The 21,053-nt window shown below is 35.1% G+C and overlaps 1 protein-coding gene across 1 annotated transcript in view; it reads right to left on the reverse strand.

The window, feature by feature from the left end:
- Positions 1-20,012, reverse strand: part of LOC150080536 (NEDD4-like E3 ubiquitin-protein ligase WWP1) — a 167,013-nt gene extending 147,001 nt beyond the window's left edge. The window contains exons 1-3 of the mRNA XM_090382065.1: positions 19,817-20,012; positions 10,188-10,670; positions 3,424-3,493 (exon numbers count right to left, since the gene is read on the reverse strand). Of these exons, the coding sequence (XP_090238191.1) occupies positions 3,424-3,493; positions 10,188-10,596 (479 nt within the window). The 5' untranslated portion in view covers positions 10,597-10,670; positions 19,817-20,012. The remainder of the gene's footprint in view (positions 1-3,423; positions 3,494-10,187; positions 10,671-19,816) is intronic.
- Between the last annotated feature and the right edge of the window lie 1,041 nt (positions 20,013-21,053).

The following is a 21,053-nucleotide window of genomic DNA, read 5'->3' on the forward strand; positions in this document are numbered from 1 at the left end:
CTTATGGAAGTGAAACTTGGGCACTCACCAAAAGAATGGAAGAGAAGCTAAGAACTACACAGCGAAGAATGGAACGAATTATATTGGGAATCAGACTGTTAGATAAGAAGAGAAACACATGGATTAGGCAGCAAACTCAAGTAAAGGACATTCTTATCAAAACTAAAGAACTAAAATGGTCTTGGGCAGGACACATAGCTCAAAGACATGATGACAGATGGACTAAGAAAATAACAGAATGGTACCCAAGAGGAGCTAGAAGAAAACCTGGAAGACAAAGGTGGAGATGGATAGATGAAATTCATGAGTTTTTGAGTAGTAAATGGATGGCCAGTGCTCAAAACAGAAGGAACTGGAAAGTTGCTGGAGAGGCCTTCATCCTGCAGTGGATTGAAAATGGCTGATGATGATGATGATGAGTTAGAAATGTAAAAATTGTGAAATATTTTTTGGTGTGTGTGTGGGGGGGGGGAAGTACTAATCAGGCCAATAACAATGGAAAGATAAACCAATTGTAGTAGTGTATGCCTCAAAAGCTATTACTGTCATATGACATACTGGATGTGTGACTACAAAATTCTAGGAATGAGTAAATTAAAACTGAATTTATCAATTGTACCCCCTGCTCCCCCTTCCCTTGGGCAAATTTATGTGAAGCCACTCTCTTCTGCCATGACCAGAAGCATTTCTGGATCTGTTTTACTGATACTAATTTTAGTGCCCTCAAAACTGCTGGACTTTCTCCAAAGACTACATTCAAAATGACCAACAAATGATAGAGAGAAATTAACATGAGAATTATTATAGCATGTGGAAGTATGTATCCAGTATAAAGCAGGTAGTGAGCAACTACAATAAGAGTTTTATTGGTTTTCATTTCTTAAAATAATTAATTTCAAAATTAAGTGGAAGTTTTAAGATGATTTTAAAATGTTCTGGAACTTCCTATTATAAAATAAATATCTGACATGGTATTCTAGTTTTTATTTAAAATTTTTTCCATATTTCCATACTTGTTTGAAGTTAGACTCATGTTGATATAAAACTTTTTTTGCTTAACATCACCCAGGAATCAATCCTGCAGTTTGTCAGATTTCTCCTGAGACATTCCTGTACTCATTTTCAGGACATTTCTCAGGACTGCCACTCCTGAAAGTTTGCAAATGAAAGCTTGGATGTAGTCACATCCAGGCTTCCATTCAAACACAGCAGTGGTGTTGGAAATGCCTCTCCATATATAATTTAAATATATGTCAAGAATTCTCATCTTGTCCACTTGGGATTGTGCAAAGGTATCTTGGGGTCTAGGTGCAAAGTTGTTTTTGGAGACTGTATCAGGTTTTAAGCTTTGAATAAAGGCACACTCCTTTAGTATGGCCTTATGTCAACAGCATTTAGTTTGAATGGAATAGAAATATTTTGAATGATTGTAAGTGTACAGTCTATACACAGAGTCATTCAAAGTCACTATGTTTAGCTGATTCTCTGTTATTATTATTATTAGCCATATGTTGCAAGGAAGCTTGAGGCTTTTGTTGCACCAGCCAAAACATATTTCTGAGTTACACACACACACACACACACACACACACACACACACACACACACACACACACACACACACACACAGAAAGAGAGAGAGAGTGTGTGTGTGTGTCAAAAGTAGAAGGGAATCACCAAGAAAGAATAATGATATTCAGCTCAAGACCCTGGGTGTGCCAAGTCCATACTCAGCAGTGTTACACAAGTGATGGAGATACACAGACAGGTCTGTGTTGTTGTAGTAGTAGTAGTAGTGGCATGTGATGCAAGAAAGCAAGTGTATGAGCTTATGCAGCATCAGCCAAAAAAAAAAAAAAATCACACCATTCCCTCCAAATGCCTGTCCAGTTCCTCCTGAAATTTATTTAACCTATCAACTTCCACAACGACAGATGGAAATTTGTTCCAGCAATTAACCACCCGCTGGCTAAAGGCAAATTTCTGCACATCTATTCTACATCTGTCTTTTCTTAATTTGAATTTATGCCCCCTTAGGTTTGTAAGCTGAACAAGTGGAAGGATCCCATCAGAATTCAGCGTGCTCAACCCATTCAAGGCCTTATACACCTCAATCAGATCACCGCACAGGTGCCTAGTCTCCAGCCACTGCAATTTGCAGAACTTAAGCCTCTCTTGGTAAGAGGATCCCTTCATTCTCCTCACCAATCTTGTTGCCCTTCTCTGTACACACTCAAGCAAATCTACATCCTTCCTAAAATGAGGTCTCCAGACCTGTACGCAGAACTCAAGGTGTGGCCTGACCATTGCCTTATACAGAGGGACAATCACCTCCTTTTCCCTGCTAGCAAAATTCCTATACATCATGACCTGCCCTGGCAGCCTGTCTGCATTGCTCAGATAACTTCATATCTGAATGCACAATTACTCCCAAGTCTTTTTCATTTTCTACCACACAGTTGGTACGTTTCTCTGGGGTTACTTCTACCCATATGCAGTACTTTGCATTTGTCAAGGTTAAACTTCAGTTGCCACTTCTTAGCCCATCTGCCCAAATTATCTAGATCTTGTTCCAGTAGCACGCTGCCGTTACTGTCATTAACAACCCTGCAAACCTTTGTATCATCTGCAAACTTCGACATTAAGCCTGATATACCTTCATCAGTATCATTGATAAATATACAAAACAACAGAGGACCCAACACTGAATCCTGTGGGACTCCACTAATAACATTAGTCCACGAAGAGCAGCACCCATTAATTACCACCCTCTGTCTTCTCCCACTCAACCATCCTTTTATCCATTGTAGCAACTTACCCTTAACACCATTCTGCTCCAATTTGTACAATAGTCTTCCATGTGCAACAGTGTCAAAAGCTTTCCTGAAATCCAAATATATGATATAAAAATTATTTTTTGCATCCAGTTCCTTTGTAACCACATCATAATATCCTTGTTGTTGTTGTTGTGCAGCTTCACAACACTTTGCACGTACTGCAGGTAAAACCAATAGCTCTTGCACTAAATTTCAAATAAAAGTCTAATTAAAGCAAGAGAAGCTAAGCAATATTTTCAAATTACAGGCACAAGATTACAGGCCTTGTTTGTCTAGGCAGAAGCTCTGCCTTGTCCAGTACAGCAGATATCAAAAATAGATATACTGTAATTCACTCTTTTCATACTTAAAATAATGAAATTAACTGATTTTAAAAACTAAACTTGTCAAGAAGTGACAGTACTGCTTCCATTTTTTAAATTAAAATGCAGGATGGCAGAAGGCAGGTAGGTACCAATCTGTATAGTATCTAAGACCATTGGCCCTGTCTCACAGGATCTACCATGTTTACAAAATATATCCTCTGTTCTAAAATTAATATTACTTATGTTATCATTTAGCCATTTTGAATATAGTGAAAGCTCACCCTGGTGGTAAGTCCTCTTCATTTCTTACCAGCTCCACTTCACTGCAGACTTGTGTACCTGAAGCAGAATCTGTGAAACATTTTAGAATAAAAAGAGAGAAAAAAAAAAAAAAAAAAAAAAAAACCATAAAAATATTATTATAGGCCTATAAATCAATCAACATTATATAACGAGAGTAGCAGTGCAATTCAAATATTAATTTGATTTGTATCACACAGAATTACTTATAAAATGATTGCTATAAAAGTACTGCATTTTTAGATGAGCCATATAGATAATTTAACTAATATTTGTGTAAAACAGTCAATTTTTATCAAATAATTCAAGTGATTAAGTTTTAGTGATAAAGATATTAAATATTTGACATTCAGTTCCTACATAGAGATTAAATTATATCTGTAATGAAATTTGGCCAGTCATTAAAATCAAACATTAGACAGTGGCCCAGCAGAATTTTTCACATCTAGCATATAATTAAGACAATTTTATAATTTATATATAGTATCCACTTTGGACCTCTTGTAAAAATCAGTGGAACTTATATTGTAAAGTGAACCGATCTGCTTCCCACTGCTGATGATGAAAGTCATGTGTGAATTACAAAATACTTCCCAATATGATGAAAGTCATGTGTAAATTACAAAATGCTTCCCAATATGATGATATGAATAAACCAAACAGAAAAATTTGTATGGTAGTGTGCCAATTTATGCAAAATGAAGAGGAGCTCTTATGCCCAAGGGATATTATACATTGAGAAAAAAAGGATTATCGGAGGGGGAGGATATCCCTTTCAGCCATTGGCAAAAATTTACAACAAGCAAAATTCCTAAGGACCTAAGGGGGCATAAATTCAAATTAAGAAAAGATAGATGTAGAATAGATGTGCGGAAATTTGCCTTTAGCCAGCGGGTGGTTAATTGCTGGAACAAACTTCCATCTGTCGTTGTGGAAGTTGACAGGTTAAATAAATTTAAGGAGGAACTGGACAGGCATTTGGAGGGAATAGTGTGATTTTTTTTTTTTTTTTTTTGGCTGATGCTGCATAAGCTCATACACTTGCTTTCTTGCATCACATGCTACTACTACTACGATCTCTATGCAAGATCATATATCTCTGTTAGGGAATACTTTGACTCTAATCTCTCTTGGCATAAGCACATCACAAATATTGCTTCCTATGCATCAAAAAACTGGGTTTTCTCTTTTGCTCTGAGCATTATTTTTTTCCAAACATCTGTTCACTTTGTACAAATCACAAATCCACCTTGCCACAGAATATTGTTCCCACAACTGGGTTAGTACCCCCAAAACCTCTCTCAGGCTTCTAAGATTCCATTCGAAAGAGGGCAGTTAGGTTAATTAATGATCAACTCTAACAAAGTCTCTCCACTCTCTGTCTCATAGGCATTCTGTTTCTGCTGCATGCCTTTTCTATAGATATTTCCATGGGCACTGTTCTTCTGAATCAGCTTCTATAATTCCTGCTCTCTCTCTTCCAATCCAATCACATTCTGCAGCCAATCAGCATCCTTTTACTGTCCAACTTCAAACTCACAGAACCAAATTTTTTTCTTCTACCTCATTTATTCCTTCAACTTTTGTTTTCTGGACCAATCTCTCTTCATACGTATTTCCTGAATATTACAATCTTAACTGGCAGTTCAGATGCAGCCCTAACTGCCAATTGATGATCCCAGACATAGAGGTATCAGTTCATTTTAGGTTTATCAGAAAATTTCATTGAAAAATATAATCAGTTTATTGTCAGAAAATGTAATTATAGGAAAGTTCAGTACAGAGAGTTTAACTGTATATAATATGACTGCTGATTAGGTGATAGATTGAACATTTTCATATATAAAATATTTATCCATCAAAGATTTGATAAGTACATATTCTAAGCAAGGAACTTTTTTGATAAGAGTAAGAAATCAGAGTTACTTGGATAACTGTGGTCCAGATACATAAAAGAAATATTTAATCTGACATGATCATCTAGTTTAAATACAATAAACTACTCATGGAATAAATACGTTCTAAAAGCTGAATGTCTCCATTAATCTTCCGTTATTTATACAACCAATCACAGTTCCTGACTTTTATACATTCTTTTTTCAATAGGCTATTCGAATATTCCTACTTGGCAATTAGTTGCATCATCTGCCAAACACCACCAAATATGTTATTGAAATGGCATAGAAGGTACCTAGCTTTTAACTTTGCATTTAGCAGAATTTCAAGTATTGGGGACATGGGCAAAAAGAGGGGAAATAGTACTCTCCCATATCTTGCTGTTAACACTGAGTTAGGTATGCAAAAATTTGAAAAATCAGCACAAATAATTCAAAATTGTTTATTTTTTTGATGTCACCTTTATTTTAAATCTTTAGTGAACACAACTACAAAAAATCTATGTTCTATATTAAAAATAAATATTTTTAATTGATTTTTGAAATTAAAACTCCCTTTCAGACCTGTCAGAAAACAAATGTAAATTTATAATCAGCACACTTCAATGAATGCTGCAATTAGATGCCAATCTGTTAGCAACAGGAGTACTCACTGCTTGAAACATGAAGCATGCACATCAACAGTTTAATTCCAGGTGACACATCAATGTCACGAAACCAGAGAGTACTACTAAGTGGAGGAAAGCACATGGCAGTAAAGCCAGTCTGCTATCAATAACGGTGCATGACAGATGCCAATCAACACAAGCATAACTAGTTTTAACTTAATTATGCATTTTTCTTAATTGCATAATAATTAACAGACATTTGTGTAACTGTCAGTGGCGATCTCAAAGAAAACATTTTCAAAAACAGCTGTTAGGAGTTTTAGCTATGTGGATGAAATTGATGAAACACAAATTGCTGAAATATTGTTAGGGCTGAATTGACCCTGAAAGCCTAACTCAGGATTAAAAGGAAAATATATCTGCTTTAAAACCCATCAGCAGGTGCAATATAGATTGTTCTTTCTCTAAGCATGCAGGGTCCATTTGATCCCATGTGACTACATTTGAAAAATCAGCAAAGAATAATTCAAAATTGGTTAACTTTTTGATGTAACCTATATTTTCAATCTGTTCTGAACTGTGGAAAATCCATTTTTTTATATTAAAAACATATTTTTAATTAATTTTTTTAGACCTGTCAGTAAGTGAAGTGCAAAATTTAAAAACTGCACGCTTCAATGTGACAAAGCTAGAGAATGTTATCGATTGGAGGAAAGCATGTGGCAGTAAAGCCAGCTTGCTATCAATAACTATAAGTGACAGATGCCAATCACATGCATAAAATTTGGTTTAATTTAATTCATGAATTTTTCGTAATTGTTTGATAATTAACAAAGATTTATGGAATGTTCAGTAGAGAAATCAAAAAATAACGAATTGCCGAAATATTGTGTGAGGGAATATTGACCTCAAGCATTTAGTATTAAATATAATAAGAGTGACTCCCTTATACCTGATATTCCCCCATATGGCTGTGTTTCAATTTTTACAGCCCACTGTGCTCAACAGTAATATCAAACTGCTGCATCAAATTTTTATCAAAGGCATAAAAATTAAGTTTCCTCTTATGTGGTTGAAAACATTTTGTCACTCATTCTTAAATGTAATCACTTTGCTGTTGGTAAAAATTTGGCACCTCAGTTTGCTATTACTGCTAAGTGCAATGGGCTGTGAACATTTGCGGTGAAACAAGGCCATAATGTGTGTGGAGGCAGAGCCAGCTTTGATAGCAAGAATGAAATATGTCTGACTTTCACACGTAAAACAGCTCCGATTGAAAAGAAAAGAAAGAGACATGTATTGTTCAGAAACTTCTGAACAATGATCCTGCAAAGAGAAACAAATGTTAAAACAATAGGTATCCTCTCATGAGTAAAAGTAGGCACATCACTTTGTCATTGCCAACATGGGCCTTTCACAAGTTTATTAAGAAGCAATAAGGTAAATTTGCAAAGTGGTTAGTTTTAGATTCATTCCATATGAATGAGTTGATGTTATGAATGCAAAACAAGGAACCTTATCGACAGATGACTGACCGAGTAAATGGTGGAAAGCTACTGATAGCATGAAAGGAGTTTACTGTGATTTCCATAGCTGATTAAGCATTGATGTTCTTCATTCACATCCATTTATATTTTGCTGCTGTAGATACTGCAGTGCTACTTACTGAATGGGTTCCTCACTTAGAGAGAGAGAAATCTTTCTTATTAAACAGAGCTTAGTCTATATCTCTAAATCTCATCAATCCACATCTCATATCATCGTCTCCACATCTCATCAATTCTATATGCTCTGAAGTATGATCTATCTCTACTAAATCACATCCTAAGTTGATTTCATATTCTGTAAGCACATATCATATTCCACAGACTGAAGTCTGTCGAATATGAAATGTCCAAATGGGCAATCTAAAATCTGGATTTGACTACACAATATCTACAATTCAAATCAACAATAATCTAAATTTTCCCTTATTTGATAAATTAATTAATATAAAATCTGTAATTTCTTTCTCTAAACTGTATCTTCCTTAATGGCTATGTCCCTCCCTCTGGTCACCAATGCCCTTCCAAACTAAAAGTTTTGAAGAAAATCATATTAAGTTTATAGATATATGTTTCTTGGTCTCTCCCTCCCTCCTTTCCTGGTATTAATTAACAAATTTCAGACAGATCCTTTTGCTAAGTGTATCTAGCTATTGAAAGGAATTAAGTTATTCTGCATGGTTCTAACCCCCTTATGGGGCATCTAATCTGCACTACCTTAGTTATGTAACTGATCACCTTTTATACATTTTCTATGTTAATATGATGCAATTTTTCTCCTTTTGTTTTGTCTTAAATGTTATTTAGTACAGTACTGTAACCTTTCTAATTTATTTTTTCAATGCATGACTGAGTCATATTTAAATTATTATTATAATGTTTTATCTCTATATTATAAGCCCCTTGGACCTCATGCTGTCCAGGACATATAAGATTGAATGTATACTTTGTACCTTCTCTATAAACTGATATTTACTTATTTTTATTTAACCCTTATGGGCAAGGCAGTCTGCCAATTTTCACAATGTGCATGTATCAAATATTGCCTAAATCAACAAAACTTGCTGTTTCACACCACACGTAGTTGTAACAGGCAAAGTTTAATTTGGGTGTTCATTTGGACCTATTACAGGGTATTCATTTTAAAAGTAAATCCACATTATTTGTATTAAGTAATGATTTTTGGCGTAATTGTGTGAGGGTAATAGTGGAAGTAAAAACTGTTACTTCCTCCCGTTTCCTAACTGGACAAAGTAACACTTTTGCAATTCAAGTGTTGTTTGTCACAATCCATATTTGAAGTAGCACACAACGTTACTTCTGAACAGACATCATGCAATATACCAACCAGCAACATGGTTTTTTTTAGTGGAACCTCACAATGAATGTCAAAAAAAGTTTCTTGAAAAATGTCTTAACACTAAACTTCCAAGCAAAGCTGCAATTTTTAAGATAAAGAAGATTTATGTGTGTGGATCAATTGTGAATAAGGAACATAAAAGAGAAAGTACTTACACATGACACTTTAGACAACATTAAACAAACAATTTTGCAATCTCCAAACAAATCTCTATGGAAACTCAGTATTCAAAGGGGGGGGACACAGTTAAGCTCATATTACTGTAAGGAAACACCTAAAACTTTTTCCATATTGAAGCCACAATATACACAAGCTTCAATTTTAGGATAATGTTAAAAGATTATAGTACTATCACTGGTTTAAAAGTTTATTTCACCATGAAGGTATTGAAATTTTGTAAAAAATTTATTTCACCATGAAGGTATTGAAATTTTGTAAAAAATTTATTTCACCGATGAAGTGCATATCACCTTAGTGGTTACATCAACAGTCAAAACTGGAGAATATGGAGCACTAAAATTCTGTACATTTTTTATGAAACCTTAAATGCCTAAAAATCTGTGTTTAGTTTAGCATATCTTGAAGAAGGGCAGTTGGGTCTATATTTTTTTGAACAAACTGATGTTCACCAAGGCATCATAATGCAGTTTAATTTCATTGCTAGAGGAAAACAAAAGAGACATCTAGCTTCAATAGGATGGGGCAGACTACCATATCACGAGCTCAACCAGTGAAATGTTGCAAGGGTTTTTTTGGGATCATATCACAAGAACTTTGGCCACCTAGGTCTCCTGATTTAACATCCCTAGACTCATTTAACATCCTAGTCAAAGAAAATTCTATTTTCTTTGACAATTTTTGGGTTTACCTTTAAAATTAATACCTTGTATAAGTAAGCATTTACATATAAACACTAATTAATGAAATATTTGCAATGGATCAGTAAAAAACATACAAGTAAAGAATGCAATACGCAGTATCATTGGCAGGGGAGGCAACATTATTCATAGTGTGTAGCATAAATTAATAGTTTTTATAGTGCTAATATATGAACAAGACAATAATTAAATTAAAATTACATAAAAACTCCTAACATACTTGCATGATCTTGTTAACTCTACTAATGAGCTGAGCAAAGATTCTGTTCCAAAGTCCACTAAGCTTAGTCCAGCAGATCTCAGAAAACAAGCTTTGTTCAGTTCATTTGTAGAATATAATGACATGATATCTACTGAATGAACTAATAAAGCAATAAATAAAGTGATAAGCACTGAATAAAATAATATAATAATATGGATAACAATTTTTAATACAGTATTACAATAACTGGTGCATTACCTACAGTTTGTGTTAATACCAAATGTTCTACATTTACATCTTTTGATTCTCGTCCGTTGTTTTCATTCAATAATATTTGACTTTTAAAGAGTGATCTGTCTTTGCTTTTTGAGAAATCTGATGATTTTTTGTTTAATAAAATGTATCTCAAAATCCTCTTGTTATATCTACTTAGAATTTCAGAGAGTCCGCTTCGGTTGCTGTTGTCCTTCTTTTGGCCAGGTACAAGTGGCTGTACATCCTGTAATTCATCGGTTGTTTCATTACGCTCATCAAATCCACTAAGGCTAATCTGGTGAGGTACAAGTGGCTGCATATCCTGTAACTCATTATTTGGGTCATTCTGTCCATTAGAAAGTCTGATAGACTCAGTGTCTCCATTAATTTGTTCAGGTACAAAGAGTTGCATATCCTGTGACTCATCATTCTGTTCAACAGATGTATCACAAACTTTTTTAGTAGTGTTTTGTTGACTAGTTGATGCTGTTTTTATATAAAAGTTCAAAAGAATTTAATTTAGTATATATACATAAATATACAAACAATGCATATTAGCATATCATATACATGCTATGATCTAGAAACAGTGCAAATTAAACAAGGATGGAGATCCTACTCTTTTATTTAGTAACACTTTAGTACAAGCTTTTTTTTTCATGAGGAAATCAATGATGCATTACTCTTCAAATAGGCACATCCCTGCATAAAGTGTAACAAAACCCCTTAAATTAAATTTGATCTGCATTGCTATGTGAGAATGAAATTTCTGACACAGTCAAGTGATGAAGATAAAATTTAATTTGGGAAAACTTTATGCAGGTGCCAGCTCATAAAAAGTGCAATTAACTAGCTTGCATGCTGTTAAAAATAACAGGTGTCCCCCTCTAACATATTAGAGGCTTTGTTACACTTCCCACAGACCAAAAAATCATTAGTGGCAACAATGCTCATCACTTCCCACAGCAACACATACCATTTGTAGTAGTGGTAAAGAAATCTGATGCCCATGTGATTTTGGATTTCTTGAGACTGTGAGACACCATACTTTACTAATAGCAAAACGTAATTTTCACTATTGCTAAGAGTAAATTTTCTGGTTGTGTGCTGCTCATTTATTTGAAAGTTATCTTTTGGGAAAGTGATTAGAAGAGTCAGAAAATGACTTCTAATAATTTTTTACAACACTTATACAGGTAACCCTCGTATAACACGGTAGTTAGGTTCCTATCAAATGTCGTGTTGTGTTATATGGGACTAAGAAAAAGTACAAAAAGGGGGTTTACGTTCCAAAAGCTAACAAAAATACACTATTTCGTTAACAAAATGTTAACAAAACTAACAAAAATACACTATTCTAGATTTCCTGTTATCATCTGCTCACTTTAAAAAATCAGAAATTTGGGTTTGTTTGCTTTTGCTCGATAAATCTTTGTGAATTTCATTGTATGGAACTAAGCATTTTTTGAAGCTCCCTTTTGAACTTTGGGCTCCTTTCATTCAAGAATCTGCATTCAAAAAATAAGATGCTAACTGCTCGGCTAACTTTATGCCTTCCCTATACTTTTTAGTGTAAAATTTGGAAGTTTAGAATTTTCATCTGTGCTATCATCCTCTGAATTGATTTGGTTTTAGCTCCGATGCCATTTCCACCAAATCCGCTTCACCAGCCTCTTTTTCTACCAGTAATTCTTGAACGTCTTCAGTAATATCTTTTTAAAATTTTTTTAGGAACATAGGCAACTAAGGCCACGTTAATCTGTGTATATTGTATAAAAACCATGCTATTGTATCTGTCTATAAAAACCATGTTACCCTCGCCTGAGCCTGACTAACTCAGCCACGTTGTGAAAACGACCCATAAAAATTTCCCCCATCATCAACAGGATTCGAACTCAGGTCTCTTCCACCCAGTGTGGGGAGGCGGACGATTCTATTAACTGTGCTATCTATGAGGGCTTCAGTAGTTATATCATCAAAACCTTCCCCTCCTACCGACGTAGCAAGCTCTACTATCACACCGATTCCTTTTTCTGCCGGTTCAACCATATTTCCTGAATGAACTGACTCTGGCCATACATTTTTCCACACATTTAATGTTGACGGTTTTGATGATATGACTACTGAAGCCCTCATAGATAGCACAGTTGATAGAATCGTCCGCCTCCCCACACTCGGTGGAAGAGCCCTGAGTTAACCTAGTACAACTGTGGTGGTAGGAACATAACTTTAACTTTTAGATGATCAATCTTTTGGATGGCCTGGTGTGCTATCCAAAAGATTTGAAATCTAGATTTTTCCACAAGTTCAACAGCACAGAACATAACACAGGGATTTCCCAACAAAATAAAATACAGGAATTTCTCAATATTTTTATTTATTTTATTTTTTTTTGAGAAATTCAAAAATATTGAATTTCTCAATATTTTTTTTTTTGAATCCCTGCTGTTGACTAGTGAGTCAACAGCAGGGATTCAAAAGGAGTGGAAATGTTGAAAAATTACATCCAACATAATAGCATGGTTTCCCCCCCACACACACACAAAAGATCACAAATACACTTGTTATGGAGGAGATTTACTAAAATTCTCCAACTGTGTTATATAAGTAACATGTTGTGTGAGGATTGCCGCAATTTATCAATCGTGTTAGAGCAAAACCATGTTATATGGGGGGGGGGTGCCTGTAGTTACTAAAACACCTTTTTTAAGTGTTCTAGAAACTCAGCTATTTTAACTTTAAAAATTTGATTAAGATTCGTTACTCTTCACTAGCTTATATTATTACCTTTTGAAATACTTTCACAAGGTAACAATATAAGCTAGTGAAGAGTAACAAGTGAAAATTTCCATGTAAATATTTGCAGACATTAGAGTGGGCTATTATAGGGTAGAATGTCTTATTATGGAGTACTACTTTTTCCATAGATTGAATGAACTTTTGGGTTGGTCACTTACTTAGAGGCAGGGCACTTTGATGACTGCTTTCTGTATCACCAAGTTAGAAATACACACAGGAAACAAATATTCTTGCTTGATCTTGCTATCAGTAGGAATTTGTTAGATATTAAAAATCTTCAAATAAAGAAACCACTAGCAATCAGTGATATCACAATATATACTGTGTATTAATGTGGTTTCTATTTAAAGAAATAACTACTGTTCTCAGACATCTTTGAAATTCTGTTTGGTGGAACGAAACATAATTTTAACAAATACAAATGGTAAATGTTTAAGGAAGTTATTGTGGAAGCTACTAAGCTTATAGCTTTTTATATCAACAAAAAAGTAGCATTTAAGGTATAAACCAAAATGAATGTCAAAAAAACTGTTGATCCTAGTGGCAGAGATGAAAGATGCATAGGGAATTATAAATTATCATAAATCCAACATTTTTGTGTGTGTGTGTGGACACACACAGGTCATTCAAATGAAAATGGCAAAAGTTAAATAAAAGTTATATTTCACAAGCAACAAGGAAGCTATGCATATCAATTTTTACCGTAATCTCCATTACATACAACACACTTCCTCCAATGCTGCACAAATACCTGGATTCTCAAGAGAAGTTCTGTGGTTGCTTTTCACCATTCATGGAGTGCCATTTTGACCTCTTCATATGACAAGGAGCATCCTCTTAGTGCTTCTTTTAGTGGCCAAAAATGGTGATGGTCATATGGAACCTCAAACTTCATCTCTTGTATCAAGATGCCTCTTTTGAATTGCTGGCTTTAAATGGTTCAGAAGCACAACAGTATTTGTCACTCATTGCCATTCCTCCTCTCTCTAGATGTTTCGGACCTTCTTTGGTCCTGCATAGGCCTGCATGCCATTGCTCTGAACTTGCTTGTTTGCTTTCTGGTGTGCACCCAGGATTTATTTCCGGCTACCATGTGTTCTAACAAAGGGTCTCATTCATGCTCATACGATCCAAGAAGCATGGTATGCACATTGTGTTACTGTTCTTTTAATTCTGGCATTAAATGACAAGTAACCCATAAAGCATATGTTTTTGAAAGTTCAGCTCTCACTAATGACAGTATGTGATAAACCAACAGTAATCTTGCACATCATGGCAATTTCTTCAACTGTAACTTTTCATTATACTCCAGTGTGATGTCATAGTGACCAAATGCTGTAGCTGTGCACTGTATGTATAGTTTGTATTATCATCTTAATATAGTACGACTAACACTCTTCTGATGTGCAAGTTGAGTAGTAATATTTGCTTTTTTGGTACACGTAACAGTAACCTGATGGCCTGCCATGCCAATTTGTGGAAGTAAACATGTTTATTATGTTTTATTAAAGTAAGTTGATCATATAACATAAGTGTAAGACTGAGTCACTTCAGTGGACACATTTTAATTTATTTTTTAAATTAATAACAACTTATTATTTTAGTGCTTATTATACGAGAACAATGTACTCAAGAAAGTGTAACTTCAGAGAATCATTGAAACTGGAAATTTCAATTATACATTCAGTTAATAATGGCACGATGTAGTACAATGTACCATGTATAATTCAACATTTTCAACAGCCAGTGGTGGATGAATACCAATAACAGATCATTTGCAAGCACAGAAGCATAAGAATGCATTGGCTGCAAATCTCAGTCAGCAAGTATTATGATCTATTATAGTAAGCTTGAGCCATCAATAGCTGAATAAGATTTGGCCGTTCGTGAATGTACTTCCGCCTACCATACCATTCAACACAACAACAGTTTTTGCGGTATGGATTGCATAACATGACTGCAGAAGAGATTTTCAGAGAAAAAATTTACTGTGCAAGAACAAAGTGCAAATCAATCATTAAAAATGATTTTTATCCTTGGTCCCTTGAAGAACTGAAAAATGATCTCAAATCTGTTGATATGCTATGGTGTCTTGAGATATTTCTAATCATAAACACACGAAGCTACTACCTATTGTTTTACATTATTCTCAGGGTACAAATTGGGAACCCTAATAAATAACAAGATCCTTACTTTCATTAAAATCTCAGGAGAGACAGCCAACATAATATCTGCACAAATCATGAAAACAAATGCTAATTATGAGTTACATACAAGATTTGTATCTAGCTCATAACTAGTATTTAGTAACCGAAATTTGTATTGGTCTAACACCAATACAAATTTCGGAGGTTGGCATGAAGGAGTAAAGAAAATGTGATTACCACCTAAACAGAAACATAATTGGTCTTGACTGCAATGCACACATTGTACATAACTGTGCTAAGGCAGCTTTTGATTGCATGCCTATAGATAGCAAAGTAATTGTTACAAAAATATTTGAGTATTTCCTCCCATCTCTACTCTGACCCCTAATATATACACGGTTCATGTGGAACGCTTAAAAATTTTTTGTGATTTTGTCAGACAAGAATATAAACAAATATTAGTTTACGTTAATGTGAGGTGGCTGTCATTGCTTCCAGCATTAGAAAGGATACTTAAACTTTATCCTTCACTAAAATCCTTTTTTTTTGTCAGAAAACAAATGTCCAAAAGTACTGAAGCAACTTTTTTGAAAATAGTGAGGCAGAGTTATGGATTAGCTTTGCTTACTCACAAGCTTCACTTTTCCACGAAACCATTAAGATAACTGTGCAACAGAATCTCTATTAGTCATAAAAACTCTGTTGTAAAAACTGGAAACATGATGTGGTGAAAATTTTATCCCACACATGGTGAAGAGACTACTAAGAGATTTAATGAATGATGGTGAAATGACAAATGGAATCTTATTTTAAAACATCAAGAGAATTTTATGATACAGCTTTATCCTATTTGAAGGCTTGGAATAAACACAGTAAGGATTTATCAGATTTGACCTGCTTCATTCTGAATTGGGTTCCTCTGAGAGAAAATTTTGATATAGCAATTGATCTATTATCATCAGTGTCAAGTTCTAAATATCAGTCATGAGAGCTTTTTGATGAATTTACTTATCTGTGAACCTATTTATCAGAAAGAGGATGTGAATGGTTTAATTCTACAGCCCTTGCTAAGAAATATGGTGTCGTGTTCCTTCATTTGAAAGAAAATAATGTGCCACATGCCAACATAAGGAAGGCTGTTCTTGTTTGTTTGTTTTGTTATTTGTTTTTTAGGAGCATTAACAACTAAGGCCATATTGCTCCGGGGATATGCGGTGGTCATTCCCTGACCTTTCTGCATCCTCCGTATTTGGTGGGCACGAACCCCGGCCTAATCAAAAAGCGTGTGCTATGCACTGCTGCTCCTGCCCACCTGGCTACGGAGGCGCTTACTGTTCTTGTAATGTGCTTACCTGGCAGTAATGCACTTATTGAAAGCATATTCTCTAATATGAATTATATCTGGACTGAAGAGAAATGAAATTACGAGTTATTATAGCAGTTAAAACAAATATCTGCTTATCATGTGAGTCATTCAGTGAGAAACTGACAACAAACCCTGGTATATTGAAGAAGATACGTTCTTTGGCAAAATATTCCACTTCCTGTTAATTAATGCACCCAGTTAAGTGACGTAAAAATCAAACTTTTGTAAATCAGATATGTACAAATAAAATGTTTGTAAAAAACAACAAGTGTATCATTTAAAAATGGTGTCCTTGTCCCCACAAATGCCAAGGAAAAAAATGTGCCTTTAGCCTACACCAAAGCTCACAACAATTGTAAAGCAGTTATTAATCAGTCCAAACTAGATTTTGAACAGGCTAAGAGTAGAAAACTTTATTCTAGTCCAAATGGTAGTTAGTATTCTGGTCTCTTGCCAAAGCTATTGGCCACAGATTTGCCCATCTCTACTCCCATCCCCTTAAAACCTGATGGTTCTAGTGATGCCTCATCTAAAGATAAAACCAACTTACTAGCATCCTACTTTTCTTCTAACTCTTGTATTGACAATCTTAGCAAACCACCACCACCTACCATTCCCGGTACACTCATTGCCTCCTGTGGTCTTCCATCAAAAGAATTTTGTACAATTTAATGCCAAAAAAGTTCCAGGTCCAAGTAAGTGCTACAAAGATAATAGTGGTTATATATTTTATAAGTTGTAACATAACTAATGATACATATCAAAAATAGAAATATTGCTTGATGAATACTAAAACTGTCATTTAGGTGACTCTGATATTCTTTTTTTTTTGGTTGAAATTAAATTTATGCTGAATGACTTTAGGGCAGGCACCCAATCACCTCTATCATCCTCCTCATGTGCAGCCTTTTATATTCTCTCTTTAGGATTTTACAAGTAAGCTAAAAATTTGCAAATTTTTATAGAAGTAATTTGCATTATTAATTTTTCCTATTTATATTGTTTAAAAATTGCATTTCTGTATTTTCTAGCTTGCCTGGCACATAATTTCTCTTTTCCAATTATTTTATGTATGCTATTCCAGAGGGCTCGCCAAACCCAAATCCCGAGATATTGATGATGGCTACCTGCAGTAAAAAAAAAAAAAAAAGAAGAAAAAAAAAGCTCATGGACTTCAAAAACCACAGATCTTACTACTTTGTGCTCCAGAGCTGCCGCAAACGGTTTCGTGTGCCCCAGGTGAGACTAAAAATTTGCACCCCAGCTGTATTTCATACCATCCATCTCCCTATCTATCCATCATCCTACCTACCAACAAGCTTACCTATACCCACCCATTCATCTATAACATTTATCTGCTTGCTATATATTATTATGATTTATTGTATGATGCGATAATAACAATACAGTGCACAAATACAACATTATCACAAAATAAACTTTTATTGTCCTCCATTCCTCCTCTTCTGCCCTCTCTTCCCCTGGTCATCAAATTCATTGGCATGGAAGGAGTTACAATATTCTGTTTACTACACTAAAAGAAATAGTTAATAGGATCACAAGGAAGAGGATGAATCTGATTGGTCCACTTGATATCGATGGTTCGATTGTTGATTATCCTGCTCAGATAGCAAACAAACTGAATGAGTATTTTGCGTCTACATTCACGCATGAGGAGTTATTAAGGTTTGAAAATGCCACAAGGTTATCAAATTGTAACAGGGTGCTTAATGATTTTGTAATAACTGAGAACAAAGTGGGGGAGAAATTGTTGAAGTTAAACATAAGAAAAGCACCTGGGGTGGATGAGATCTATCCAGTTATATTAAAGGAGGCAGCAAAGGAAGTAAGCAAACCCTTAGCCATAATTATGAGAGCATCCTTGGACTCAGGGGAGGTCCCCATGGACTGGAGATGTACAAATGTGTCCCCAATTCACAAAGGGGGATCGAAGGGTGACACGAGTAATTACAGAGCAGTTAGTTTAACTTCTGTTCGGGTAAAATAATGGAGTCACTGGTTAAAGATGCATTGCAGGATCATCTAGACAAGACTGCAGCAATAATTCAGACACAGCATGGGTTTGTTAAGGGAAAGTCTTGTCTGACAAATTTGATTGGTTATTATGATGTGGTTACAAAGGAACTGGATGCAAAAAATAATTTTGATATCATATACTTGGATTTCAGAAAAGCTTTTGACACTGTTGCGCTTGGAAGACTACTGTACAAATTGGAGCAGAATGGTATTAAGAGTAAGTTGCTACAATGGATAAAAGGACGGTTGAATGGGAGAAGACAGAGGGTGATCCCACAGGGTTCGGTCCACTGTTGTTTTGTATATTTATCAATGATATTGATGAAGGTATATCAGGCTTAGTATCGAAGTTTGCAGATGATACAAAGGTTGGCAGGGTTGTTAATGGCAGTGTGTTACTGCAACAGGATCTAGATGATTTGGGCAGATGGGCTAAGAAGTGGCAACTGAAGTTCAACCTTGACAAATGCAAAGTACTGCATATGGGTAGAAGTAACCCCAGAGAAACATACCAACTGTGTGGTACTACACTTAAGGAGGTAGAAAATGAAAAAGACCTGGGAGTAATTGTGCAGTCAGATATGAAGTTTTCTGAGCAGTGCAGACAGGCTGCCAGGGCAGTTCATGGGGTGTTGTGAACGATATACAGGAATTTTGTTAGCAGGGAAAAGGAGGTGATTGTCCCTCTATATAAGGCAATGGTCAGGACACACCTTGAGTACTGTGTGCAGGTCTGGAGGCCTCATTTTAGGAAGGATGTAGATTTGCTTGAGAGTGTACAGAGAAGGGCAACAAGCTTGGTGAGGGGAATGAAGGGATCCTCTTACCAGGAGAGGTTTAAGTTCTGCAAATTGCAGCAGCTGGAGACTAGGCACCTGCGAGGTGATCTGATTGAGGTGTATAAGGCCTTGAATGGGTTGAGCATGCTGAATTCTGATGGGATTCTTCCACTTGTTCAGATTACGAACCTAAGGGGGCATAAATTGAAATTGAGGAAGGACAGATGTAGAATAGATGTGTGGAAATTTGCCTTTAGCCAGCGGGTGGTTAATTGCTGGAACAAACTTCCATCTGTTGTTGTGGAAGTTGGTAGGTAAAATAACTTTAAGGAGGAACTGGACAAATATTTAGAGAGGATTGTTTTGTAATTTTTTTTTTTTGGCTGATTCTGCATAAGCTCATAGCTTGCTTTCTTGCATCACATGCCACTACTACTACTACAACACAAAGGACTAGAATTTGTTAAATGAAATTTAATAAGACAATTGGCGAATATTACTTACTGTAATTATTTCCCTCAAAAAATTTACTTTCCTTGCCTTTGCCTCCGCAAAGTTTTCATAAGTTATTTTAAATCCATGTCATACACTATTTGTTCTTCAATAGCAATTGTAGCTAGACCACAGAGTTGGACTGCGCTCATTGCTGATCGCAGATGTTTGATAAGTAAAAAAGTTTTGACGAGCTTAAGTTATAATGTTATTTCTTTATTTAGAAATAATTATTACCTTAATTTAATTTAAATAATTATTTTTTAACCAGTAAAAAACATTACATTTTGTTGGAATGGGCCCCTAGGACCTTTGCGCCCTAGGCCACCGCTCAGGTACGCCAAATGGGCGAGCCGACTCTGCTGTGCTCAAAACATTTCCGACACCTTCCTTCCGTAACTACCAATTGACCCATGGTTTATTTCAAAATATTCACAATACGCAATAGAGCTGCATTTTATAATTTATGCTATTTCATTCATCAGGAAGAGCAAATGTATTGCTCTCAATGAATCACGTACTTCTAGCAGAAGTTATCCTGACAACTGCAATATTTAAATAAATAAAATGGTTTAATTAATGTAGTGGATAGAAAACTTACAAGACTCCATTAGTAATATTTGGACAATTTAAAATTGATGAATTTTGCCCAGTCATTTTTTAATTACAATTTTGAGAGAGAGGATTAAGCCTAAACTAAGTCATACGTGTTAATTAACGTCACAGAGTACTACTTTGTGATTAACGTATGCCATGAATACATCAAAGATCTTCTAAATTCTATCTCGCGCCAAATAAACTCGTAGCGTGCAGCTGCAAAAAACAATTAAAGCAGTTTCGACTTTAGATATCTGGTGTATTATATTAGTGGTACCATTCCTTCCCCTCATATTTAATAATTGAATTTGTTAATAAGGAACACAGAGTAGTACTACTCTATGATATGAACATTCTCTCGTGGTCACCTAAACCCCAACACACAAACACAGATAGTAAACCACACATATATTAATTTCAAACACACAAACACAGATAGTAAAACACACATATATTAATTTCAAACACACAAACACATTAATTTTCACAAACTGAAAACCGCTAAATTACTAAACGGCTCAACAGAAAGAAAGAGATAGATGGAAAACGATTTAATTGATGTGGAAGCTTCATGTGACAAAATACACTGCTCGACAACATTAACAGAACAAAATGTTTTTCATTAATATTTTCTTGCAAACAGTATCGCCGA

This window comes from Mastigoproctus giganteus, chromosome 9, assembly GCF_048544385.1.
Source record: "Mastigoproctus giganteus isolate SK-2022 chromosome 9, ASM4854438v1, whole genome shotgun sequence".
NCBI classification, from domain to species: domain Eukaryota; kingdom Metazoa; phylum Arthropoda; class Arachnida; order Uropygi; family Thelyphonidae; genus Mastigoproctus; species Mastigoproctus giganteus.